General features: G+C 51.5%; 2 protein-coding genes across 3 annotated transcripts in view; one reads left to right on the top strand and one right to left on the bottom strand.

Moving 5' to 3' along the window:
* The window catches only part of USH1C (USH1 protein network component harmonin), a 50,493-nt gene extending 32,616 nt beyond the window's left edge, over nt 1–17,877 (bottom strand). For both annotated transcript variants that reach the window (XM_016920522.4, XM_016920521.4), the window contains exons 1-7: nt 17,716–17,877; nt 6,661–6,728; nt 4,804–4,947; nt 4,559–4,697; nt 649–757; nt 487–511; nt 224–281 (exon numbers count right to left, since the gene is read on the bottom strand). In XM_016920522.4, the coding sequence (XP_016776011.4) occupies nt 224–281; nt 487–511; nt 649–757; nt 4,559–4,697; nt 4,804–4,947; nt 6,661–6,728; nt 17,716–17,751 (579 nt within the window). In that variant the 5' untranslated portion in view covers nt 17,752–17,877. The remainder of the gene's footprint in view (nt 1–223; nt 282–486; nt 512–648; nt 758–4,558; nt 4,698–4,803; nt 4,948–6,660; nt 6,729–17,715) is intronic.
* A 2,849-nt stretch (nt 17,878–20,726) lies between these two features.
* The window catches only part of OTOG (otogelin), a 101,188-nt gene continuing 96,557 nt past the window's right edge, over nt 20,727–25,357 (top strand). Inside the window, exons 1-2 of the mRNA XM_016920523.4 lie at nt 20,727–21,047; nt 21,632–21,709. Coding sequence (XP_016776012.4) covers nt 20,760–21,047; nt 21,632–21,709 — 366 coding nt within the window. The 5' untranslated portion in view covers nt 20,727–20,759. The remainder of the gene's footprint in view (nt 21,048–21,631; nt 21,710–25,357) is intronic.

The raw sequence follows: 25,357 nt of genomic DNA on the forward strand, positions 1-25,357 counted from the left end.
CTGAACTCACGCCAGCCAGATCATCATTCCGTCCCTGGGGATGTGTCTGCACCAGCCTGGCCTGGCCGAGGGCTGTTGCCCCACAGCGGTGCGCTGGCTGCCCTGGGGGCCTGTGTGAAGCCCCTGAGGGTGCATCTCTAGAGCAAGCCCTCCCTTCAGGACTGGCCACCCCTCCTTGAAGATGACCCCACCCAAACCCCATCACAGGAGGTCTGGCCCTTACCCCAGATTCCGACACAAACTGATCCACATACTGCCAAGTGAGGGGCTCATCAGGAGAGCTGATGGGAAGGGAAAATAGATGGGAGGGTGGTTAGCGAGAGACGTTTGAGGAACCAGGCCCCACATCCAGATCCACCATGTCCAGAGCCTCCAGCCTCCACTGGCCCAGAAGCAGGGCTGGCATGGTGGGAGCCGGACCCCAGGGCTATACCAGGACCCTGGGCCCACAGGGAAGAGTTGGCCTGCAGAGGAGGGACCTCTCACCTTTTCACGGGGATCAGGCCGATGTCTGCGGGAGAAAGGCACAGTGGTTAGGACAGCTCCCCCGCCCTCCCTCCCTCCCACCGTCGTGGAGTACTGCCCTGCTCCCCCACCCTCCCTCCCTCCCACCGTCGTGGAGTACTGCCCTGCTCTGGCCTCACTCACGTCTCACTTTGATGGACACAGTTTTCTTGGTTCGAATGAGGTTGATGACCTCCTCATGGGTACAGGAGGAGATGGAATATCCATTGATCCGGACGATCTCGTCCCCTACCTTGACCACAGAGAGAGGCAGGGAGCACCGGGTGGAGGGAGCATCAGGCAGTGGGGCAGACTCACCACCAGATGCTCCCGGACTGCTCTCCGGAAAAGGGAAGGGTGGCTGTGCCATCCCCTGGAATAAGCCTTGATCTCAACCAACCCACCCTCCATCAGCCCGGGGGATCCCAGGTTCAGGTGGCATGTCCAAGCAGTCTTGTTGCCCCATTTTACAGATGGAGAAACCAAGACAGGGGTGAGGGGCACAGCAGCTGTGCAGCAGAGCTGGGAGAAGATCTCAGAACTCTCTGCACCCTCACTCTGGTGCCCCTTTCACTCCACTGGGGCACCATCAGATTCTGGATTCTATGCGAAGGGTGACATTTCACTCAGCTTTAAGCTATTCTTACCGGGACTTTGTCCCAACCCACCCCTAGGAAGTTGGCTCCCTACCTCTGTTAATTGCTACAACACTGTAACTGAGTTGGGGTGGGGACCTTCTGTGACTCCTGACCCAAGCTCACATCACCAACACACACACACATACGATTTTTTTTTTCCCATCATATGGAAACTTGATGAACATTTTAACTCTGCTGTGGCCCTGACCTCTGAATTCCTATTTTGGGAGCAAGCAAAGAACAGTGAACGAGCACAGGGCTTTGGCATCAGATGTGCTGGGTTCAAATCCCTTCTTTTATTATTGTTAGCTATATGACCTTGAGCAAGTCTCTTGAACTGTCTGAACCTGTTTTCCTCATCTGTAAAATGGGGAATACCAAGGTTGTTGTGAGAATTAAGTGAACTTGTGCATGTAAAGACAGCTAGTGCCTGCCACACAGTAAGCACTCAATACATGATTGCTATTGTTATCATGAGTTAGTCCTGATCCCTGAATACTCAGCTCAGATCTCTCTTCTCAGGGCTTAGGCCACAGCGGATTGTTGAGATGGGCCCTGGGCAGCCAGCCCTGGATACAGAGCCGTGGTGAGATTGCCCCCTGCTGGATACTGCCGGCTCCTCCAGGCACCCTGGCCCTGGGGATCAATTCTGGAGCTCCTCATTTAATAACCATAGGGCAGGAGGAACTCTCAGATATCAGCTGAAGCTGAAGCCCAAGGAAGTGAGGTTTTGTCCAAGGTCACACAGCCAGTAGCTGCAAAACAGAGACTGGCTCCTGGAGAGGTTCCTGTCTGAGGCCAGTGCAGGTCAGCTGGGGGCTTAACTCGAAACACACATGCTCACCCTTTGGAGACTTGCTGGCACACGTGAGGGACGCAAGCTGGACTCCCTGTGGGTCTAGGTAGGTAGGGGCTGGGTGGACATGCAGCCTCCGAGGGGTCCTCTAGGGCAACTCCTGCCCTCTACAGCATTCCCACAGAGTCACCTTCTCACTATTCCAAGGGACGCTTCCCTCCCACTCCGGGACACAGACCCCAGTCTTCTCAGGGACCTGACAGGAGTGGCCAAGGGCTCAAAATGGCACTGGGGTGGGGGCCCACTAAAGAACCCTCTAGGTTTCTGGGAACATGTAATTCAAGGACAGCGGCCAGACTAACTCCTTCCACCTATTTTTCACAACAACCCTGCAGAGCAGGAGTTTTTATCTCTGTTAATCGGATGAGAAAACTGAGGCTCAGAGAGGTAAAGTGACTTGCTCAAGGTTACCCCAATAGTAAACAGTGTCGTGGGATTTGAAGTCAGGTCTCCCTGATAGACAAGTGGTGTCTCTTGGGTGTCTGGAAGTAGAAAAGAAGGGCATCCGGCCAAGCCTAGCTGCAATTCCCTGCATCCTGCCCTCTCTGGATCCTTGCCACCTGTCAGAGCCCTCAAGTCCCACACAAAGGCAGCTGTCCATGTTATGACAGGGAAAACCAAAGCACACAGAATAATTTTCTAGGTCTGGAATATACAGCAAGTTGTATGTCACAGGCTGCCCTGTGCAAGGCAGAGGATGTAGGTTAAGTTAGGATATTCTTGGGGGAAAAAAATACAAAAACCAAGTATCTCCAGCAGGGGACAAGGGCAGAGGGTCCTGTGGGAGGGTCCAAGCCCACCACTGGGCACCCAGCCTCACAGGTCAAATCAGCACAGGTCTTTAGCCCAGCCATGCTGTATCTGAACCTGCTCATCCCCTGCCTTCCAGCATCTTCTTCCAGCTGCCCTCAGGCATGAGATCTCCCCAGAAACATGAACCCCAGACAGGTCAATGGATGCAGCCATTTTTCCCGAAGCTCCTCTGAGTAAAGTTCCCTGTCTTATTCCTAAAGGGAATTTGCCCAGAACCCCAGTCAGAATGATTCCCACACAGCCCCTGGCTCAGGTTGCAGGATCAACTTTCCTCCCCGTCTCGCCCTGTGTGGAGCCCTGCAAAGGGCCCTTTGTGCAAGGGCCACGATGATACAACGATCTGAGGGACAGCGGCACAAAGGAGAGATGAACCCCTCAGCTAGAGAAAGGGCCGATAATTCATAAGCCTGAGAAACAGCCAGGAAGGTAAAACTCTAGGTCTCATTAAAATACCCCAACGCCCCCAGTCATCGAGGCAGCATTGAGAACTGCTTGTCCTAAGAGAGCTCGCCCTGGAAAAAAGGCGGCCTCAGCTGACGCCAAGAGAGGCGCTCATTATGTGTTTTCTCTGGCTGCATTTCTGAGCTGGAAAATGTGCTGCAGAGGAAAGAAATAATGAAGGGGCTGAAATTTCAGACACCACCAGGGAGCCGTGAGACAGGGATTTAGAACAAAGCGGTGTCTGTCAGCTCCCTGTTTCCACCCCCTATGCCACAGTGTCTTGTACCATTAGCCTTCGAGCCCCTTGAAGCCCCAAGCTTGGCAGCCCGGATTGGGATGTTGATAACAAACCCGCTGGAAGCTCTTGGTGATGGTGGGAGGGCCTCCTTTATTTCAACACACAAAAACACAGCCCTGGGCTCAGGTAGGAGTGAGACCTGGAGGTCTGCCCATCTCTGCTCAGGCCCTGAGGTGTGGGGACCCCAAAGGAGAGGCACCTGCATTGCTGAAGAGAGATTTCTGGGCTTGGCAGTCAGGAGACCCAGTTTCTAATCCTGGCTCTGCCACTTACTGGCCTCTGAGCCTCTATTAATTCTGTAAAATGGGGACGATCCGTTCAATGCATATAGCAAGGACTGCTTGTGAGGATGTGACCTGGCACATTCCAGGCGTTTCTTAAATCTCCCTCTCTCTGTTCACTTACCAGACTCACAGCATTTGTATGCCAGGCCCTGCTATAAGCAGTTTCTACTATTAATTCATTTACTAACAAAACCTGACGAGGTAGACAGTACTATCGGCAACTCATTTAATAGATGAGGAAATTGAAGCACAGGGTTAAGTCATTCCACCAAGTCACACAGCCTAATGAATAGCAAAGCCAGAATTGAACCCGGCTAACCCTGCTTCAGAGTCTATGCTCTTTGGCATCACATTGCACCAGGCTTTCTTTCCCCCTGCTGGTAAAAGGCAACAGGTCCAAAACTTCATATGTCAGCATCACTGTCTTCCTCTCTTGGGGAATAGGGGAGGTGGGGGGAAGTGCAGCGGCAGCAGCTGGAAGGAGGCAGCAGTTGGAAGTAGGCAGCAGCCAGGTTACCAGCTTCACTCAAGAAAACAGGCAATTGCCTGCGGCCTGATTTCTATGAGCCTAAGAACACCCATCAGGATGCGCCAGCCTCTTCTTCGCCCGAAGGCTCAGAAAAGTGGGTGTTCCACGTTGTGCCACACAGCCTAGTGGATGAATGAGGGGGAGGCAGGAGGTCCGAGGCCCTCGCTCCCCCTCCCCCAGACTCTGTTTGCTCACCTGGAGCCCGACGCTGTCTGCCTGACCGCCTTTGATGAGGTGGGAGATGAAGAGCCCACAGGCAAACTCCAGGCCACCACGCACACTCAGGCCGAGGCCTTCGGGGTGCAGACGGTCCAGACGCACCTCCTTCAGCTTCCTGCCACACAGGAGAGGTCGGTGATGGTGCAGCTTGGCTGCCAGCACTGCCCTGCCCAGGGTGACCTCTCCACCCCCTGCCTCCAGCCTGGTGGCTTCCTCTGCACCTGGAGCGCCGGGGGGTCAGCTGATCATATTCCACCTGGTGCTTCAGTGGGATCAGCGGCCGAATGGCATCAAACAGAGGCAGACGGCTGGGTTCATTGATGACCAGCTTCAGGTCTCCCACGAGCACGGCCACATCCATGGTCCTGTGGAGATGCCGGGAATGCCTGGAGCATCACCCCTGGCCATGACCTCAGGCACCCAGGGATTCCAAGAGGAAGCCATTTCAGCCACTGGGCCCAGGCTTAGGAATGGAGGAGACCACTCCTGAAGAGCCCAGAGCTCTTCACACCGGGCCAGTGCCTGAGAAGACTTTGTTCTCTTATATAAATATCCCCAGGAAACCAGTCTACTAGGGATTGTTGACCCATTTTGCAGATGAGATGAAGCCAGGATTTCAAACTCAGCGCTGCCTATCTCGGCTGTTGGGATCTTTCCAGAGGGGAAAGCTCTGTGTGAGATGCTGACAATTCCTCATACACTCATCATCTCCACTCGTATCTGCTGCTAAGCTCTGTCAATTTCACCTCACCACAGTTCACGTGCCTCCTCCCTCATGCTGTTCAGACCTTCGACTGCAGCTGCCTGCCCACGTACTCACTGTCACGTCATCTTTTCTCAGTGTAAGGCACTCCCTGGCTTAAAACCCTTTGATGGCCCCTTACTGCCCAGAGGACAAAGTCCACTCTTCTCAGCAGGCTCAAGGCCCTCCATGACCTGTCCCCATGGAGCTTCTCCAGCCTTGTGGCTATTTATGATCTCCGTGTCCTCCCAAGTCCTACTCCCCCAGATTACTTATCCCATTCACACCCTTGCTTTCATGCCTCCACACTTTGGCTGATGCTGATCCCTCATTCTGGAATGCCCTTCCCAGATATTCCACCTACCAAAATCTTTTTCTTTTATTATTATTATTTTTTGAGACAGGGTCTTGCTGTCTTGCCCAGGCTGGAGTGCATTGATGTAATCGTGGCTCACTGCAGCCTTGACCTCCTGGGTTCAGGTGATATTCCCACCTCAGCCTCCTAAGTAGCTGGGACTACAGGCACGCGCCACCATACCCAGCTAATTTTTTGTATTTTTTTGTAGAGATGGGATTTCACCATGTTGCCCAGGCTGGTCTCTAACTCTTAGGCTCAAGCAATCCTCCTGCCTCAGCTTCCCAAAGTTCTGGGATTACAGGCATGAGCCACCGTGCCTGGCCCCAAATCTTTCTTATCCTTCAAAGCCTTGCTCAAGCCTTCCTGGTCCTTCCTCTTCCCTCGCAGTTGGAAAGGAAAACTCCTTTCTTCACATTTCTGCTTTTACCTCTACTTAGCAGTTATTTGATGTAACTTATATTCGAGTTCTTTGTGTTTGCAGTGTATGTTCATCTCCCCTCACCAGACCACAAGTTACTCAAGGAAAGAAAGTGGATCTAATTCATTTCCAGATTCTGCACAGTGCCCAGCAGTGGCAGGAGCTTATAAAGTATACAAAATGAATCAAAAAGCAAGTGGGTGATCGGAGACATCTGATGCAAGGGCTGTGGCCAGCTGGCATTTCTTGTTCTGTCCCAACAATCATGCTCTATAGAATCTATCTGGCTACTAGACAGCCTCCTCCATCAGACTGTGAGCAACCTGAGAACAGAGACCAATCTGTCTGGCTCACAAGTATACCCAGCCCCTAGTACAAAGCCAAGTACAAAGTACTTGTGTAAATAGTTGCTGAAATGAGTGAATGGTATGTCCATTTGATTTCCAGGAGCAGTGAGCATCCACCCTCTGAGCTCCTCTGTCTCAGAACAACCCATCCCAGGGCTCCCTGAAGACAAAGGAACCCAAGTGGTCCACAAGAGCTGGACCCAGCACACTTACTGGTGGTACATTCGCAGCACATCATAGAGATAGTCCTTCTCTGCATCATTTTCAATCAGAAAATCCACCTGGAAAATCCAATAGCAGAATCACAGCTCCAGGCTCAGCACCACCCCCCCAATAGCAGACCCCAGGGAGGAGAGGTCATCCCCAAGGGCCTCCCCAGCAGCTTTTCAGGGCTGGAGTTGTGAGGAGAGTTCATCCCCAAGGGCCTCCCCAGCAGCTTTTCAGGGCTGGAGTTGTGAGGAGAGAAGAGGAGCCACAGGCCAGGCTGCCCCTCTGACCCCAATGCATCAGACCTATGCAGACCACCCCAACGTGGCCACAGGAGTACCGCTGCCCCTCCAGATGTGGCCAGGCACCCTTCGTCCCCAGGTGGGGCAATATGTGCACACACGGGGATGCACACACATATGTACATATGTGAATCCCCATGTGACAGTGACACACTGCCATGGCAGTGCTGCTGCTCACCCCCATGGCTGTGTCATCCAAGGCCAGAAGAAGCCCACTGTCTTACCTGATGGTGGCTGTAGTGCCGGATAAATGCTTTCAGGAAGGATTTGGGCCACTCGCTCAGATAGCACATGCCACTCGCCAGAAGCCCCTTACCACCGAATTCTTCTGTAACATCAGTGCCAGGGGACCTTCACTCTGTCTTGTCCTGACCTTAGCTGGGTTCTGTCCACTAGTCAGTTTCATGGCCACTCCTTCCCCCTCCCCAGGCCCGTGCACAAGCCCCACAGGGGGAGAGTCAGGTTACATCATTTCAACTTTGTTGACGTCAATGGCTGGCACTCTAAGGTCAGGTTCAGGAGTTGTGTCATTAGCACCTCAATCCCAGCGGGAGGCCCTGAATTCCACTCCCTGAGTTACCTCAGTGTGAATCTCTACACCGTATTTTTGGGTCTCTCTTCAGCCCAAGAACAGGTAACAGAGCAAGGTGGAAGCTTGGGGGGTCACTGGGTACCTCTCTCCTCCAGCCTCCCAGCCCAGGGCCTCAGCCCTTCATAGAGAGGCTGCAGCTGGAAGCTGCAGGCTCTCCACTGACTCGTCCTCAGAAGAGGGCCAGAGCAGCGTTACCTCTTTCTGTGGGTATCCCAAGGGTTCTGGAAGACCGGGGCAGTCTGTCCATCCCACCACAGAGGGGACATGCTGGGCCCAGCCCTTGGGATTTCTGGCCTGAGCAGGGGGTACAGAATGCAGATTTCTGGCCTAGATCTGACAGTACCTCCTTCCCTATAAAATCAGACTGAGCATTTCATTAAAGGTGAGAATAACTTGGGAGGCTTGACTCACAGCTTGGGCTTTAGTTGCTACAGAAGTTCAGCCCACCTGCTCCAAAAGGGCACCCTTGCTTTCTCCCTACCTCAGTGCAAGGAGTTCCCAGCTAGGGCTGGGTGCGGTAGCTCACACCTATAATCCCAGCACTTTGGGAGGCCGAGGTGGGCAGATCATCTGAGATCAAGAGTTTGAGACCAGCCTAGCTAACATGGCAAAACCCTGTCTCTATTAAAATACAAAAATTAGCTGGGCGTGGTGGTATGCCCCTGTAATCCCAGCTACTTAGGAGGCTGAGGCAGGAGAATCACTTGAACTCGGGAGGCGGAGGTTGCAGTGAGCCAAGATTGCACCACTGCACTCCAGGCTGGGTGACAGAGCGAGACTCCATCTCAAAAAAAAAAAAAAGAAAAAAAAAAGGAGCTCCCAGATGACAGGAGATGGAAGCATCTGCTTGAGTGGGTGGTACTAAATCTTAGGGTGGGAGGCTGGCCTTTCGCATCCACCACCTCTGAAAGCTCATCTCTCTACATAGCCTGGATTCTCTCACCCACTCTGCTCAGGCCTGTGGGGCAGGGGTGCCTCCCTGAGACAGGCCTGGGCTGCCCACACTGGGCTGTGATGGAGGAGTATGAACTCTCCTAGCAGCAGGGGTGAGAAATATCTTTATAAATTAGATATGTTGCTTGCTTGCTCAGTAGTTTCTTGTACCCCAAACCAAACCTAAATCCAAACTCCTTACTTTGACTTATCAAAGCCCAATCTCCTCTCCTACCAGTCTTCCTGGCTACAAAGTCCTCCTTTCAGTTCTTCCCACAGGCCGAACGCTCTCCAGCCTCAGGGCCTTGGCGTATGCTTGTTCCCTCTGCTTGGACTGCTTCCCCCACTTCCCTGCCTGGCCACCTCCTTTCCAGAGAGGTCTTCCCTGCTCACCTACCCAGACAGAACCGACTCCTGCACCCCGGAGATGTTTCAATTCCTTCACAGATCGACTACAATTTGTAATTTAAGGTTTGTTTTCTCTGTGAATTGTTTTCTCTGTCACCTTCGCTGGACAGAAAAATCCCATGAGGGGAAAGATGAGGTCTATTTTGTTCTAAATTCCTCGTGCCCAACACATAATAAGCTCTCAATAAAGAAGTATTGAATGAATTTATCTGCCTGCCTCCTGGTATGCCCACATGGTTCAGGTGGGAGGGAGGTAACCATGGGAACAGAAGGGGAAGGGAAATGATGTTGCCCCCATAATGCCCCATGCGGTGGCACCAGGAGCTTTTCATGGGCTTTATTCCATTTGTTTATCACATTGGGGCCAATATTCTCACATAATGTTGCAGCTGAGGAAACTGAGGATCAGAGAGGTTAAGTCAACTCACCCAGTGTCCCACAGCTAATAAGCAGAGCTAGGATGTGAACCCAAGTCTGACTCCAAAGCCCATGTTCTTTCTGCTACGCCACGATGACCATTGATTGTGACTCAGGCCTGGCAGGGGAAAATAACTCCCAAGGTCCCTTTAGGCCAAAATTTCAAACCCTTTGCTTTCAAGAACTCCTTTCTTATCTCTAAGCCCCATCTCTCTCCTCTGCACTGTTAAGAAAACACTTTTGGCTTGGCCTATAATGAGTGAGAAAATGGGACATCTTTTGAATGACTCTTTGAACCCAAGTGTTCTACTTTCTAAGGGGAGCATAAAAATCACGTCTGCTTTGGCTGGAGAGAGGACACCCTGACTAAAGACTTCTAGCCTAGTTATAACCCTGGGTGGTGACACAAGAAAGAAGATGGGAGAGGGAATCTCTTATTGACTGAGGCCTTAGGACTGAAGTTCCCTCTTATCCCTCTTTGCAGAAATGTATCTTGCTGTAGCATTAGATTCCAATAGTGAGGAACTGTCCTCCTTAGACCACGTTTATTGTGCATTAGGTGGAAAACTGAGGTAGAAGAGTAAGGTAACTTGCAATGTTAGGGTCTAGGGTTCTGTTTTTCTCCGTTCCCTGGGCCAAGCACAGATCACTTGGAGATGGTCTCGGTGGAAAGGAGCCTGTCCCTGAAGGTCCCGGGCTCCTGGCCCTTGTCAGCAGCCCTCCAGCACTGACCACTGCTCCCAGAGGTCTCATCCTACCTGTCTCCTGAGACAGCTGCAGAGCTCAACTCTTTGGCCTCATGTCCACCCACTGTCACCGGTTAGGTCACTCAAACCCTGTCCTCAGTTCTGCCCTTGCTCGCTTCACCACATCCCAAGTGGGACTCAGCTGCAGTGGAACAGATCCTTCCCCTGACACACTGGAATCTCCTTGTCCTCACTCAGAACATTCCATCTACCTCCATGTCTGACTTGTCCATTTAAACAATTCTCTATAGACCACAACAGCTAACAGGGAAAATAGATCTGGTTTATGTAGAATGCTCTTTAAATATGAATCTAAGTGATAGATCATCAAAAACTTGAAAACTGGTTACACAGGAGATCCTGCAAAGGGAGGGATCATTCTCACCCAGAAATATCTCAGAAAGACTCAGAGAGAACAGCACTGCTTTGTTCTCTGACCACACCTGAGTGAAAACACACACTCACACCTCACTCTTCAGGCATTAAAAGGCACCAGAAAAGAAAGCTGAGAAAGATGGAAGTTTCTCTAAAGCCTGAACGTGCAGTAACAATACCACCATCACTTAAATTACTTTTTCTTTGTAGTCTTCCCTGTGGTCCAAATCAAATTACTTTTCCAATATTAAAAAATTATATAGTTTCCTCTCTTCTGGAATTCTGCCTAGCACTAGCCCGAGGATCAGTTTTGGGGAGCCCCTGCTCTAGGGTGCTTTGTACCATTGTCCCAGTACCCTGTACTTAGGTACATACAAAGCACTAGGCACGCAGTAAGTCTCCCACACTCCTTTCTTCCCTTCCTTCCAAACATGTTCTTCATTTCCCTGTGGAACCCAGAACCATGTCATGCACACAGGCGCACGGTGCCCAGTGGCGTCTGTTGATGAAACGTGAACTCTATTTGCTCTAGTCTAGAGCCTTCTTTCTGACCTGTTGGCCCAGGCCTGGGTCACCACCTTTCCACTGGTCCTCAGCACATATATTCTGGGTCTGCCTCCCCTTAGTTCACTTCCAATTCATCACAAAGAAGTAGGTCCCAGCGACTCCAACTATCCACAATGGACAGCTTCCCTCCTCTCATCTGAATCCTGCCTTCATTTCAGATGAGGCCCAAGTCCCCTCTTCCAGAGTCTAGAGCCTCCTCACCTGCCTCCCAGCCTGAGTCTCTTTCTGTCTGGCTCACTTATCCCAGCCAGCCTCTCCCTACTGACTGTCCACTGCCTGAGGAACTTTACGTGTATTATCTTTAATCTCCTAACAACCCTCTGAGGTGAACGTTATCATCCCCATTTTACAGATGAGGAAACAGAGGCTCAGAGAAGTGACAGAATTGAGACCCCAACCTATGCCTACTGGCTCCAAAACCTCTGTTTTTTTCAAACTACCACATGGTATCCACTTATGAAATATAACTCCTTTGTTGTCCACTTGTCCATTACACATTTATTGAACACCTACTGTGGGAAAGACACCAGTCTTCTTTCTCCGACTAGATTTAGAAAGCCTTTCCTTTTCTCGGATCCCTCTTGATATTAAGCACAGAAGCCCTAAAGGAGCCCACCATCTACAAATAGCTGTTGGGGATCTCTATTATCATCCCTGCTACCCCCTGCCCCTGCTGCCAGCCCTGCCTAGATTAGCATTTGCTGACTGATGTTTCTCTGGCACTGTGCTATTGGTCTGTGTGGGAGGGAGGAGGGGACAGGGAGCATCTCCACCCTCACAATCTTCAGGCCCCTTGTCTAGGGTATTGGAGGCAAAAGCTGGGTTTGGCCATGTGGTACCCTCCAGTCTCATCCCTCTGTATTCCCCCATATGGACTGGCCCTTCAGGATAGCTACACAGGGGAACCATGGGACAGTCAACTCAGGAAGATTCAACTTTAGGTGTGCACCCAGCCAAACAGGGAGAAAGAGAGCCAGAACAAATTAAATAATGCATGTTGTTCTGCTTGATGAAGTCTCTTTGGGCTGTTGCGGGGATTAAATGAGTGAGTATATGTAAAGTACGTATGACAATGCCTGGGACATTTCAAGGTCTCCAAAATGTGTGCTAGATCTTTTCCTTTCATGCCTCCAGCCTTCTCCACCCTGCCCTTTGTCCAGAGGGCTCTGCCTGGGCTCCTCTTCCCTCTGGCTTTCTGCTGTGTTCAGCCATCGGGAGGCACAAGCAGGAGATGAGAGGCGTAGGGAGACAGGAACTGAGGCTCCTAGTCCCTGGGGGCTGGCTGCTGGGCCACAGTTAGGCAGGTTCCTCCACCCAAGGCTGCAGCTGCTGTCTGGGCCTCTCTGGCAGCCCTGGTTCTCACCTGTTCTGGTAACCTTCCCTCTACTGGCCCCTTCAGGGATGCTGGCCTCCTGCATCTGGCCCCAGGGTGCAGCTTGTTGGGTCATTTAATCCTGCCCTTTTCTGTAGAACCTGTTCATAAAGCTTTCTTGGCTTCCCCCTTGGACGAGCCACCTGTTCCCTGCTGCCACCCTGGTTAGCCATTAGCAATGGTGGTACCAGCAGTATTTCCTCTCTGTGGACTCCTCCTCTATCTTTAAGACTCACTTCAAATGTCACCTCTTCTTGGCCAAGTCTTTCCTTAGGCTCCCACACAAAGCTGGCCACATCTTTCTCTGTGCACACAATAGCACTTTGTCCCCAACTCTGCCATGGGACTCACCAAGCTGTGCTGAACTTTCTCCCTTTACCCTCCTGTCTCCCCACAAGCGTTTGTGTGGCCCAGACACAGGCCTGGCTTGTGAGTGTGGTGGTGGAGCCAAAGAACCCCTTCCCCAACTGGGTCTGCTCCTCTCTGTGCCTCAGTTTCCTTATCTGTAAAATGGGGACTAACATCTCTTTTTAAAATGGGATTTAATCACTATGAGAGATTAATCATTTTTTTTAGTATTAATTTAATGAGTTAATAATTATGAAGAGTTCAGAACAGTGCCTGGCAGGTAGTAAGTCCTGTGTTTGTTACATAAAACTAAGTGAGAATAAGTGGACATAAATTCTATATCCACAGCAGCGGGCAGCGAGTGGCCCTCTGTAGATGTTAGTGGGATGAATAGATCCAGCCACACTTCTTCCCAGGCCTTTACAGTGTGCATCCCAGTGGTACCAGGCTTTATTTGACTCTCGTTTTCTTATCATCCATCTTTTCTTTTTCTTTTGCTTTCTTTCTTTCTTGTCTGGGGTTCTCTCTGTCTCTGTCTCTGTCTCTCTCTCTTTCTTTTCTTTCCTTTTCTGTTACTTTCTTTCTTTTTCTTTTTTTTGAGACCAGGTCTCACTCTGTCACCCAAGCTGGAGTGCAGTGGTGTGACCACAGCTCACTGCAGCCTCGACCTCCAGGCTCAGTTGATTCTCCTGCCTCAACCTGTCAAGTAGCTGGGACTACGGGTGCACAACACCACACCTGGCTAATTTTTGTATTTTTTGTAGAGATGGGGTCTCGCTATGTTGCCCAGGCTGGTCTCAAACTCATGGACTCAAGTGATTCTCCCACCTCAGCCTCCCAAAATGCTGGGATTTCAGGCGTGAGCCGCCACACCTGACTTCTTTTGTTTTTCTGGAACCACTTTATTGAGGTATGCCTGACATGTAAAGTGCTGTATATATTTAGTGTATACAACCTGATGAGTTTGGGGATAAATGTGCACGTGTGAAAGCATCACCACCATCAAGGACATAGATAGTGCCCTTCATCTTTTCAGAGGCTCTTGACATGTCAGCTAGTTTGTAGTATTTCACCCTGTGCCTGGCACAGCAATCACGCCCTGCTTCTCCTTGCTCTCCTTCCTCGCTTGCTGCTCCTTCTCCTCCAAAAGTTGAGGTGCCCCGGGCTCTGTCCTAGGTCTCCTCTCCATCTGCACCGTCTCTCTAAGTGACCTCATTCATCTCAGGGGTTTAAATACCACTCACACCCCCAAGGACCTACCGATGCTTATCTCCAGGCCAGACCTACAGCCTTCTCAGTCACCTCTAGCAGGCGTCTCAAACTTACAGCATTCGAAGTGGAACGCTAGGTTTCCACCACCTCCTGCTCTGTCTCCACCAACCTGCTCCGTCTCCACCAAATATGGATTCACCCTTGATGCCTCTCTTTCTACGCTCGCAGCCAATCCATCAGCAAAGCCTGTCAGTTTTTCCTTTAACATGTATCCTGAATCCGACCCATTCTCACCAGGCCGAGCCCCTGCCTCTGGCCTGGGCCCCTTCAGGAGCCTCCTGACTGAGGTCCCCCTTCTACTCTTGGGCCCCTCAGTGGATTCTCTACAGAGCAGCCAGAACAATTCCTTTTAAATGTAAATCACTCACACTTACAAGAAAATCCTGACCTGACCATGGCCTACCAGGCCCCTACCACCCCTCCGACCCATTTCTCACCATTCTCCACTCACGATTCCTCTGGGACACGCTGTCCTACTTGCTGTTCCATACAGGCGGGCATCTGCTTGCCTCAGGGCCTTCACACTTGCTGCTTCCACTTTAGGGAATGCTCTTCTACATGTATCCCTGTGGCTCCTTCTCCTCACTTCTTCTAGGTCTCTGCTCAGATGTCACCTCTTCAGAGAGGCCTTCGTGACTGCCTACCTTGTTACTTACTATCTCTCTCTCCCCATCTTAGTTTATTTTTTCATAGAATTTATCACTATCTGGCATTGTATGACACTTTTGTCGATTTCCTTTTAACTGTCTGTCTTCCCTACTGGAATGTACTGTCTAAGACAGCAAGGGCTTTATTTTGTTTTTTGATGCTTAGAGTACTGCCTGGCATATATTAAGGGCTCAGTCAATATTTATTGCCTATGTGAATAAATGAATGATTAACAAATTCCTAGAGAGTGGTGGCTCTTTCTGATCTTATTCATCCCAACCGGTTGTCAGATGCCTGGCCTCAGGCAGAATACACAGCTATGCTCATAAATGCATGATTGCTGAAGAGGCAATAAATACTTTTAAGCCAATGAGTAACCAAGTTCCTGCCATGTGCTGGTGCTGCGAACAGAGGAGCAGTCTCCCTTTGAAAGCTGGTTCTCCGAGGGAGAAAACAGTTTCTGACCAAGCCCTGCTCCCCCAAATCCTGGCCCAAGGTTGCTACTAGTTACTGGAAGGGCATGCAAGTGCTCCTGGCGGCCTTGGGGTAACTTCACAAATCAAAGGGAGTCGATGCCTGGAGCCTGTTGGCTCCCACTGGACACTCTGCAGGTATCAGCTGGAAACACTGTGGTTACTGTGGGCCCAGAGCAGCCAGTACTTTAACTGCTAGTTAGTTTTGACTGTCTTGTGAGGTAAGTACTACAAACTCCATCTCATAGCTGAAGAAACTAAAACTCAGGGAGAGTGGGTGGCTTGGTCAAGGTCTCCCTGACAGTGACAGGGCTAAGATTTGGTCCCAGTTCTGCTAACTCCAGATAATAATCAACATGGACATTTCTTGAGAGCTCCCTAAGTGCCAGGGTCTATTTAAGCTCCCCACACACATGTAGGTCTCATTCAGCATTCATGGTAACCTTATTTGTTAAATATTGTTATCTCTTTTCACAAGTAAGAGCACTGAGGCACAGAGAGATTAAGTAACTTGCTCAAGGTCACAGAGCACTTTCCATTATAACACACTACCTTAAATATTACCTCCAACAACTAAGGATTTAGATCACAAACCATTTCTTCCAAAACACTAAGGAAGGGACCCCTACGAAGCAAACAACAGCAAGCTGTAAATTTCTCCCAGCAAGCTGTAAAATCCTCTGTGCTTCATCCTCTCTCCCCAGTTCCTGGATGATCCCCAACCTGGAAGGGGAAGGCTGTGGCTGTCTCCAAGGCAGCAGGGCACAAAGTCCAGCCTGGGCCTTGCCTAGCGCATGGCGCCTGCCCTGCCTGCACACAGGGATATTAATAAGTAATGACTGTTGCGATGAGGAAGAGTAGGGCAGAGGAAACGTGGAGGTCTGAGGCCCTTTGGAGCCTGTGGGACCTGGGGAAGAGGAACAGGGCAAACCCAGGGTCTGCATCAGACACCAGGGACCCTGGAGATGATTCTCACAAAAAAGAGAGAGCAGGTACCCCACAGAGTGAAGGCAGAAGACCTGATGTTATTTCAGGCCAGGGGCAGGAAAGTGAAATTCAACCCTGAGTCTTGGGTTGGGGGATGGAAGGCTGAGCTCCTTCAAACTGGGTTGCCTGAAATCTACACTCACAAAATGTCCTTAGTGGCTGAAATTTCTTCCGACATGTCTCTTTGCAACAGGATGTAACAGTGAATGCTCTCTCAAGCTCCCCTTGGTATTCGCCAGCCCCTAAATTCCTACTGAACTTCCAGCTATCACCCACCCATGGGAGCAGGACCAGGGATGCCCAAGACCTTGTTTTCAGGAGCCTTCTGCCAGTTTGAGCTGTCCCTTTGTGCCCTTACAAAAGCTTGGCCTCAACACGCAGCACCCAGACATGGGTAATTACCAGGGTAGGGTCTGCCTCCCACCTACACCACCAGCAAAGGGCACAGACTGGGTATGGCTGAGAGGATGCTCAAAACATGCTTATTAAATGAATAATTGACCCTGGGCCCTTGGCCCCAAGCCCCTGTGGCCCCTACACTGGCTGGCTCCTTGGGCTCCTATGGGCCTCTTTATGGGAAGGAAGGAGTTAAGCACCCTGACCTGCCCTACCTGAGCTCAGCCCTCAGACCAGGAAGAGGTTTGGCTTGGTCTAAAGACACTGCCCCTGGGGTCTTTGGGAGAGCCTTGGGTCACACAGTTATCAATAGTTACCTGCCCCTCAGGCAGGGCCCGTGGGGAGCTCCAGATACCACCCCCGCGCCCCCCCCCCCCCCCAGCGGCTTCATCCCCAGACTCAGAGGCATCCTAAGGCTTGGTGGGGAAGTGGGCTGGATCTCTTTGATGGCCCTCTCTGGTCTCAGGGCCTCAGCAGATTCTGCACAGCTTTGTGAATCATTCTCAAAATGCCCTGTGTGAAACCTGGCCACTTCCAGAGATGGTCCTTGAGAATCCCAGACCACCAGTGAGGCCCCTCACTGGGACACACCAGGGTGGACCCGGCTCTGCCTGAAGGATCTGGCCGGCCAGAGCCCAGCTCCGACGCCCTCAGTACCTCCTCCCTTCCTCCCCACCGCACCCGGGTCAGCACCAGCTGCTCAGCTACTTCTCAGACCCTAAGAAACGCCCTTAGGCAGGCAGGGCTGAAATGCTTCTAACTCATGTTCTGAGGTCAAAAGGCAGAGAGAGAGACGTCTAGTTTCCCTTCTGCCAACCCTCACCTCTCAGATACTGCCCCAGACTATCACCACATGCCTCAACAGCCCTGAGCTGGGGGCACTAGGAAGGAGAGGGGCTTGCCCACAAAGAGGGCACCTCAGAAAAGCGGCCAAGACTGGAAGGAATTCAAACCCCAGAGACGTCCCTGCCCCTGGAAGGCAGAGGGAGAAAGGCTGGCAGAGATCGACCCGTTTAGCAGTCCCTGAGCCGGGAGTCCCCGCATTCCCTCCCTCACTTTACTGGGGATCCCTGCTGCCAGCCAAACGACCCTCGGGTGTCCCAGCCCAACCAGAGCCATCAGGTGGGGCCGGAAAAGGGAGGGGCAGTGCCGGGGTGTCCACCCCCTACCCACCGCGCCCAGGACTCCGGAGTCCCAGAAGCCTGGGGCGCCCTGCAGCTCTGACCTTATGCCGGAATTCTCGGGCCACTTTTCGGTCCATTGCTGGGCCAGGTCCAGCTGCGTCGTTGCACGACCCGTTCCTTCGGGTGCCCGGCTGCTAGGAGCTGGAAAGAGCCGCGACCGCGACCGGGCCAGCCGCCCTCGGAGCTGGGGGCGGGGCCTGAGCGCGGAGGGGCGGGGCCAGGCCTCTGTGGGGCGGGGCCGCTGCGAGGCTGGAGTCGCCGGTGCTGAATCGTCGCCTCCCACTGAAGCCTGGGAGCAAATGGGCCCCAGTGTGCCTATGGGCCTGAGGTGGCAGTAGCTGGGCTTCAAGCTGGTATTTCTCTGGAAGTGGTACCTGAACACATGCGTTTGAGGAAGAAGATCGTGGAGACGTAGGGAGGAGGTTTGGGACTTTTTTGTGGGGACCGGAATAGAGAGATACGGAAACTATTTACACGGGCAGGGCGCGGGGCAATCTAGTCCGTTTTCTCTGGATACTCTTTTTTTTTTTTTTTTTTTTTTTTCCCCCGAGACGGAGTCTCGCTGTGTCGCCCAGGCTACAGTGCAGTGGCATGATCTTGGCTCACTGCAAGCTCCGCCTCCCGGGTTCACGCCTTTCTCCTGCCTCAGCCTCCCGAGTAGCTGGGACTACAGGCGCCCGCCACCCCGCCCGGCTAATTTTTTTTGTATTTTTAGTAGAGATGGGGTTTCACCGTGTTCGCCAGGATGGTCTCGATCTCCTGACCTCGTGATCCGCCCACCTCGGCCTCCCAAAGTGCTGGGATTACAGGCGTGGGCCACCGCGCCCGGCCTTCCCTGGATACTCTTGTCGAGGTTCATGGCCCTCCTGGACTGTCAGCCCTTGCTACGCCCTCACCTCCAGCGTACCTTCAGTCCTGGCTTCCTCCTGCACTTTTCCACCAGGGAGAAATCAATCCTTGTTCTGTGAATTACTTGGGGACAGGGCTGGGTTTTACTGTGGGCCGCAGGGGTCTGAATCAGTGTGTGTGAGAGTGCCCCCCTCAACTGATTTCCCCTCCCACCTTCCCTAACACCTCCACCCCCAACAAAACAAGACAAAACAAAACCCAAACCCAACACACTCACATATCCATCGAAGCCTGGCAGAGCCTGGCAGTGACATTTTGATCTATGGCTGATCTTCACCCAGGGCCCAGACCCTCTGGTTCATTTAATTCAATTTGGTCAGCATTTGCTTAACTCCTAGGTCTAGTGCTTGGTGCAAAGACAGTGATGAACCAGGCCTGGAAAGGAATGAAAGGAAAGATTCATCAAAGACAATGATGAACCAGGCCTGGAAAGGAATGAAAGGAAAGATTCATCAAAGACAATGATGAACCAGGCCTGGAAAGGAATGAAAGGAAAGAGGGGCTAGGAGAGGGGTGATAAAAATGTGTAAATCAGAGGCTAAGTATGGGGCTTGTGCCTGAACTTAACCCAGGGAGGCACCCGAGCCCTTTGTGCCCTGTCAAGGGCAGGGGCAAGGAGATGGACAGCAGCTTACATCAGGTAACCACTTACAATTGTAACTCTGGGGCACCTAAACACCCCTCTGTGTCCCTCTCCCCAGTAGCTGAAGTTTTACAAGCACACTATTTTTGTTTGGGCTAAATTATTGCCTAGTTTAAGATGTAAATCTCTCTTGGAGAAGAACCTTAAAATATGATCTGTTTTCTCACCTTAGCATTAACTATTAAGTCAGCGATAAAATGGAAAGACGTGTGGGATTTTTGAATGGTCCAGAAAAGGCCACACAAAATGCATTCCCCTCCGACTTACTTCATTGATTCTCTACATTGGAAAAGAATATCATATGGCTGTTTATTTTGTATTTAGAATCCTGGCAGAGGTGAATGAATGTCCTTACCCAGGGGAATGCTGTTCACCTGCCACCCCAATCCTTATTTTACATTGGCTATCACCCCTACAGACTCCCTCCACCTTAAAATGCCCCCTGCTTTGTTTCGAGAATAGCATTGAGACCTGGTTCTCCTCTCTCATGAATTTTTGTTTCAAGCTTCCTTGGAGACAATCAGCCTTTGCCTGTTCCTTAACCAGCATTCCTTAAGGCTCCATCCTTAGCTCTTTCCTCTTCATCTTCCCATCTGTGCCCCCAGCTTCCTCCTGTGTGAAGATAGCTGTGTTTGCTTTATTTACCACTATATGCCTAGAACAGTGCATGGCATGGAATTAATGCCAAACAAATTTGTTGAGTGAATGAATGAATGCATCTCAAATCTATACCCTTGCCTAGAAGTCTACTGGGGCCAATACCACCACGACCACCACCACCACCATCATCATCATCCTCTGTAAGACCTAGCATCTAGTTGGTGTTCCCTAAGTGATGATGAAGTGAATGATATACAGATTCCCCAGGTGCTCAGTCCCATGTTTTCGCCATTTTAAAATTCCTCCTGGGCAGACAGTGGACCTCGTTCACACATATAAAGTTGTTTTGTCAAAGTTTGGCCTTGATGGTGGCAATAACATAGGAGTATAAAACACTTTTATTATTCAGTCGTCATTTCCTGAGCTAGGACAGGAGCTGGTGCTGGGCATTCAGAGGACTAAGGCATGATCCATTCCCTAGAGGTGCTCAAAACTGGTCATAGGATACGGATGTGGAGACCCAGGTGGAAGCTGAGGTGGGGCATGGTGGGAACATAGGCTAGGACTCTGCAGGCTCTGTTATTGACCACTGACCCCTGAGTGGCATGTCCCAGGGCCTCAGCATGGCCCTCTGTAAAAGGAGAGGATAGGGCCAGACTCATACCTGCATCTTGGGTCTCTGGTATTGGGCTTCCAGGACCCAGGTAAGGGGAGCTGGAGGTTGCATAGGCTGCCTCTATGCTTCCCTAGAAAATTTAGGGCTGAGTAATCTGAATCCAGCCTCCCCTGGGGAGGTGTGGCCACAGGCCAAGAAAAGCAGAGGCTGGGCTATGGACAGGCGCCTAAATTATGGTAATAAGCTGGGTACTCCTGTCACTCTAGTTCGGGGAGGAGCTGAGAGCCTGGGAGGAGGGGCTGAGGGAGCCCTGGGGCATGAGAGCAAGAGGGACCTCGGCTGCGGAGTGGAGGTGTGACCCTGCCTTAGCCCGGGGAGGCACCTCGGGAGGCTGGCCCTGCGCTCAAGTCCTCCGGTCCCCTCGTGTCCCTATGGGAGTCCTGGCGTCTGCGCTCTGCTGGCTGCTTTGTGTCTGGCTGCCCTGGGGTGAGCAGGCAGCCGAGTCCCTGCGGGTGCAGCGCCTCGGTGAGAGGGTTGTGGACTCAGGGAGGTCGGGGGCTCGAGGAATGAGAAACGTTAAAGGAATGAGGAATGGGCCCGCGCAGGTTGGAGAGAGGGAGGAAAGAGAGGTTTGAGGGAGAGCAGAGGGACACCCAGGAGGTACAGTCAGGGGAGGAGGGACCCCGAAGCCAACAGAGGCAGGCCTATGACCGCGGGGGAAAGAGTCCAAAGTTAGGCTGGGTGGAAGAGACCCGAGGTGGGGAACTAGAGAGAGCTGGGGGCCAAAGACTGAGAGTAAACAGGGAGATCCTGGCTGGAGAAGGGTCATCAGGGAGAGAAAGGATTTGAGAAGGCTGCAGGGAGGGAGAATGGGGGAATGCTCAGTGGCGTGGGAGAGGCTTTCTAGCAGTGGGGGCCAGGTGGTGGGAGGCCCCAGTAAAGAGAAGCACAATTTGAGTGGAGAATAATCCCCCTCCCCAGCCGCAGCACCCGTTCTGTGGGGCAGTGCAGAGCCACAGCCAGAGCCAGCCGGGGAACCCAGGTGAGTAGGTGTGAGCTGTGGTGGCCCCACCCACAGCTCCCATCCGTATTTCTGGCATCAGTGACCCCAGGGCTTTAGCACTTAGGGTGGGATAGGCCAGGGGACTGCGGGGAGGCATAACCCATCCTAGCCCCCCATCCATGCCAGACTCTTGTTTCCTCCAGCAGCAGCCACCAGGAGGTGACCCTTGCCATGGGGGACACGGCTACAGTCGTGGGAGGCCAGGTAAGGGGGGTCTGGGGAGGGGGCTTCATTGAGCAGGAGCTCATGTCTATCTGGATCTGAGGCTGGCAGGGAGCTCTGTAGGTTACAGGAGGGGTCTCTGGAGTTGTTCAGAAAGGAACAAGCAGGTTCCTGGTATGTGTCTGAGGTGTGCAAGTTCATAAAACCCTTCTATTCTTTTTAATCTCTTGGGGGTCTGTAGTCCACTCTTTTTTTTTTTTTTTTTTTTTTTTTTTTTTTTTTTTTTTTTTTTTTTTTTTTAGGAGAGGTGGGCACCAGGGCTCTTTCAGGAGAGAGCTGAGCTCTCCCTTCTGGCAGGTAAAAGTAGAAAGATGAACGTTTAGAAGAATGGAGTTCTCTTTTCCCTGACTGGCCTGCGAAGGCCCTCAACCCTGTCAGAGGCTCCTCTCCATACCCTGAGCGGAGCCTCAGGAATGCAGGCAAGACAAAAACTAGGCCACCTGGTGGAAGATGCAAGGAAGGTTTGGTTGAGAAGCAGAGCCCTGAACTCATCCTTTGAGCCTTTTTTTTTCTTTTTTTGAGTCGGGGTCTTGCTCTGTGACACAGGCTGGAATGCAGTTGCATAATCATAGTTCACTGCAGCCTCAACTTCCTGGGCTCAAGTGATCCTGGTGCCTCCGTTACCTGAGTAGCTAGGACTATAGGTGTGTGCCACCATGCCTGGTTGAATTTCAATTTTTTTGGTAGAGACAGAGTCTCACTATGTTGCCCAGGCTTGTCTTGAACTCCTGGCCTCAAGTGATCCTTCTGTGTCAGCCTCCCAAAGTGCTGGGATTAGGCATGAGCCACTGAGCCCGGCCTCCATCCTTTGAGTCTTGACCATTCCACTGCCCATCTTTGCACGGTCCTCTGTGTTTGCGGGAGAGGTGGCAGTTTTGTTTTCTCCCTTTGCCAAACTTCTTTGGTCTCTGGATCAGGTGACTCAGGTCTACTTTCTAATCCTGGCCCGCATTTGTCTCCCTCTTTCTATAACTACAGATGAGCTATAAGTTCCGCCCACCTGCAGCTAGGTCCCCCAAAGCAGCTGAGCCTCAGCTCAAGTGCCCCTGCCCCAGCCCCAGCGGTCAGCTCTGGGGAGCCCCTTGAGCCAGCAGCTTGGGGAGAATCGTTTATAACAGCAATGAGTCCCAACTCCTGCCCTTTGGAAATAGACATGAAGACCCCAAGGTGGAGTGAGGGGGGATGGTGTGGGCATGCTTCTTCTCTGATGTGGATTTCCTGGATCTTTTACTTCTTCTTTGCCCACACTTCCAGGCCCTAAGATTTAGAATCACAGTCAAATACTGCTTGAGTTGGAAGGTAATGGAGTCATTTTTTGGTAGGTAGGGAAATTGAGGTGGGTGGATGACTTGCGGGGGCCCCGCAATGAGCAGGTGGAGCAAAGGCTCCTGGCAGAGCCAGGCCGTGCATACAGGACTTCAGGAATCCCCATGTTTTAGTGGGGGAGATGACCCTTCTCCAAACACTTCATTTCCCTGTGGGTATCCTCCCGTGCTGGTTTCCAGGGTAGGCATCCCGCCTTTTCCTTGGGGAAGGGTCATAAGTGAGTGGACCAGGCAACCCGGGGAGGTTTCTCACACTGCTCCTCAGAGCAACAAGGAATTAGAATGGCCTCCCTCTAAGGTGACAGGAGTTGGGGGATGGGGGACTGAGGCCCATGTACCAGGGATACTTCAAGGGCTCCTGTTTGTAATGCCCTCTTCATGAAGTGGGGGTGTGCCCCAGACCAGTAGGCAACCAATCATCATTTCAATGCTGTCCCGCTTCTACAGAGCTCAACCATTTTCTAGAGAATTGTTGTAGACAGGGGTCCATGGATGGGGGAAAATAAAAACACATTGTTATTTACAGAAACCTCAATCCAACTGAAATTCAGCATCCTTTTCAATTATTATTATAGTCTACAAACCACAAGAGTATTTGCAGTGTTTTTGACTGTCACCAATAGACATGACAGATATTTTCCTACCACTTATAAATGTTGCTGTCTCAAGATATCATTTATGTTCATCACTACTTCAAAATTTTGGCAGTGATAAGGCCCACTGCCAGATCTTTTATTTATTGAGTTATTAAAGAAGCACAAATATTACTAAATTATACATTTTTATAAAATATTTTCATAAAATGATATTGCAATATAAGTGATTTCCTTTGTAACCTTATCCTTTATTTTATGTTTTTAAAAACATTATTCTGAGAAGGTGTCCACATAGGGTCACTAAATTATCTAACGGGTTCGTGGCATAAAAATGATTAAGAGCGCCTGATTGATTAGCCCCTGAAGACTAATCATTTGGACAAGATTTAAGAAATCCTTTAGAAAATGGCTTTGACTCTTTGCATCACAGGTTGTCTCATCCTCATGACTCATTTATCTCAGAGGCCACATCTGAAGTGGGAGTGAAGAGTGAGGACACGAAGACTGAGTTTAATTACAGCTCTCTAGTGGCTACAGGATGCGAGTTGTTTCCTGTGACCCTGCCCTCTCCTATTTCCTGTGGTCTCTGAGGGCCCCATAAGATAGACTAGTACCCGGGTGGGAAACCTGACTCCTGGGGCTGGGGCTGGGTCGACTGGGTAAGGATTGCTCGGGAGAACCCAGGAACCAGGGGCCAAAGTAGGTGAGGACACCAAAATCTGGCTAAGATGTCAGGAAGACCATGAAGATGAAAGGTGTGAGCGTCAGGGACAAGGTGGCCAGGCTGTGCCTGCCAGGGCAGGGCCAAGAGCTGGGGTTGGCTCCAGGGACCAAGGGCCTGAATATTTCCTATGTTCAAGTCCTTTGCTGGATGACAACGAGGGAGGCTGACATGTGAGGTAAATACCCACAATGCAGTTTGTGGCTTGTTGGCCCTATGAACAAGCACGTAAGCTCCAAGAGGGCAGGGACTCTGCCCTGTTCACTGCATCCAGCACAATGCTTGGCACAGGGTTCTGGGGACATTGTACAAATGAGGAGGCTGAACCTCTAAGGGAGGAGGAGCCAACTGTGCCCAGGATGCCGGTTCCAGGTGACATTAGACGTCTCGGACTAGAGTTCTGAGAGGGCTGGTGTATAAGTCATCTAGTCCTGTGGTGACTGAACACCCCTGTTGTTATACAGTCCTGATTTCAGGCGGTTTATGTCTGGAGAGACCATGCTCTGGGAGTTCTGTCTGGAAAATAGGGTTTCTAAGCCACACTTGGCCTGTCTCCTCCTTAGACCTGAGGTATCAGGGCAGGAGTCCTGACTGGGAGCTGAGTTGTGAGGACAGTGGGTGTTGATCTGTGGGCTGCTGGTTTTGCTGTTCTTGGAAGAACCCCAAAGGAAGGTTGGGGTGGGGGTGGCTGTGGGGGTGAGATGTTCCCCTGACCTGGGGTGAGGGGCTGCCTTTGTTCCTTAGCTCTGCCTCATGCTCGTTATCCAGACAAGGGATTGTGTGTAAGGCTGTGGAGGACATAAGGGTTTACTGGGAGAAAGGGAAGAAAAGGAGGCTGGCAGGTATTGGGGCATGGAGGGGAGGGGGTGTGTTCCAGCCATGGGCCTCATGGTCTGCCACAGAGATGCCACTTGGGAAGGTAAGAGCTAAGCCTTTGTTCCTCTGAGCCCAGGGCAGGCCTAAATATTCTCCTCTGCCTCTCGAGGGG

The sequence above is a fragment of the Pan troglodytes genome, chromosome 9 (assembly GCF_028858775.2).
Source record: "Pan troglodytes isolate AG18354 chromosome 9, NHGRI_mPanTro3-v2.0_pri, whole genome shotgun sequence".
Classification (NCBI taxonomy): Eukaryota; Metazoa; Chordata; class Mammalia; order Primates; family Hominidae; genus Pan; species Pan troglodytes.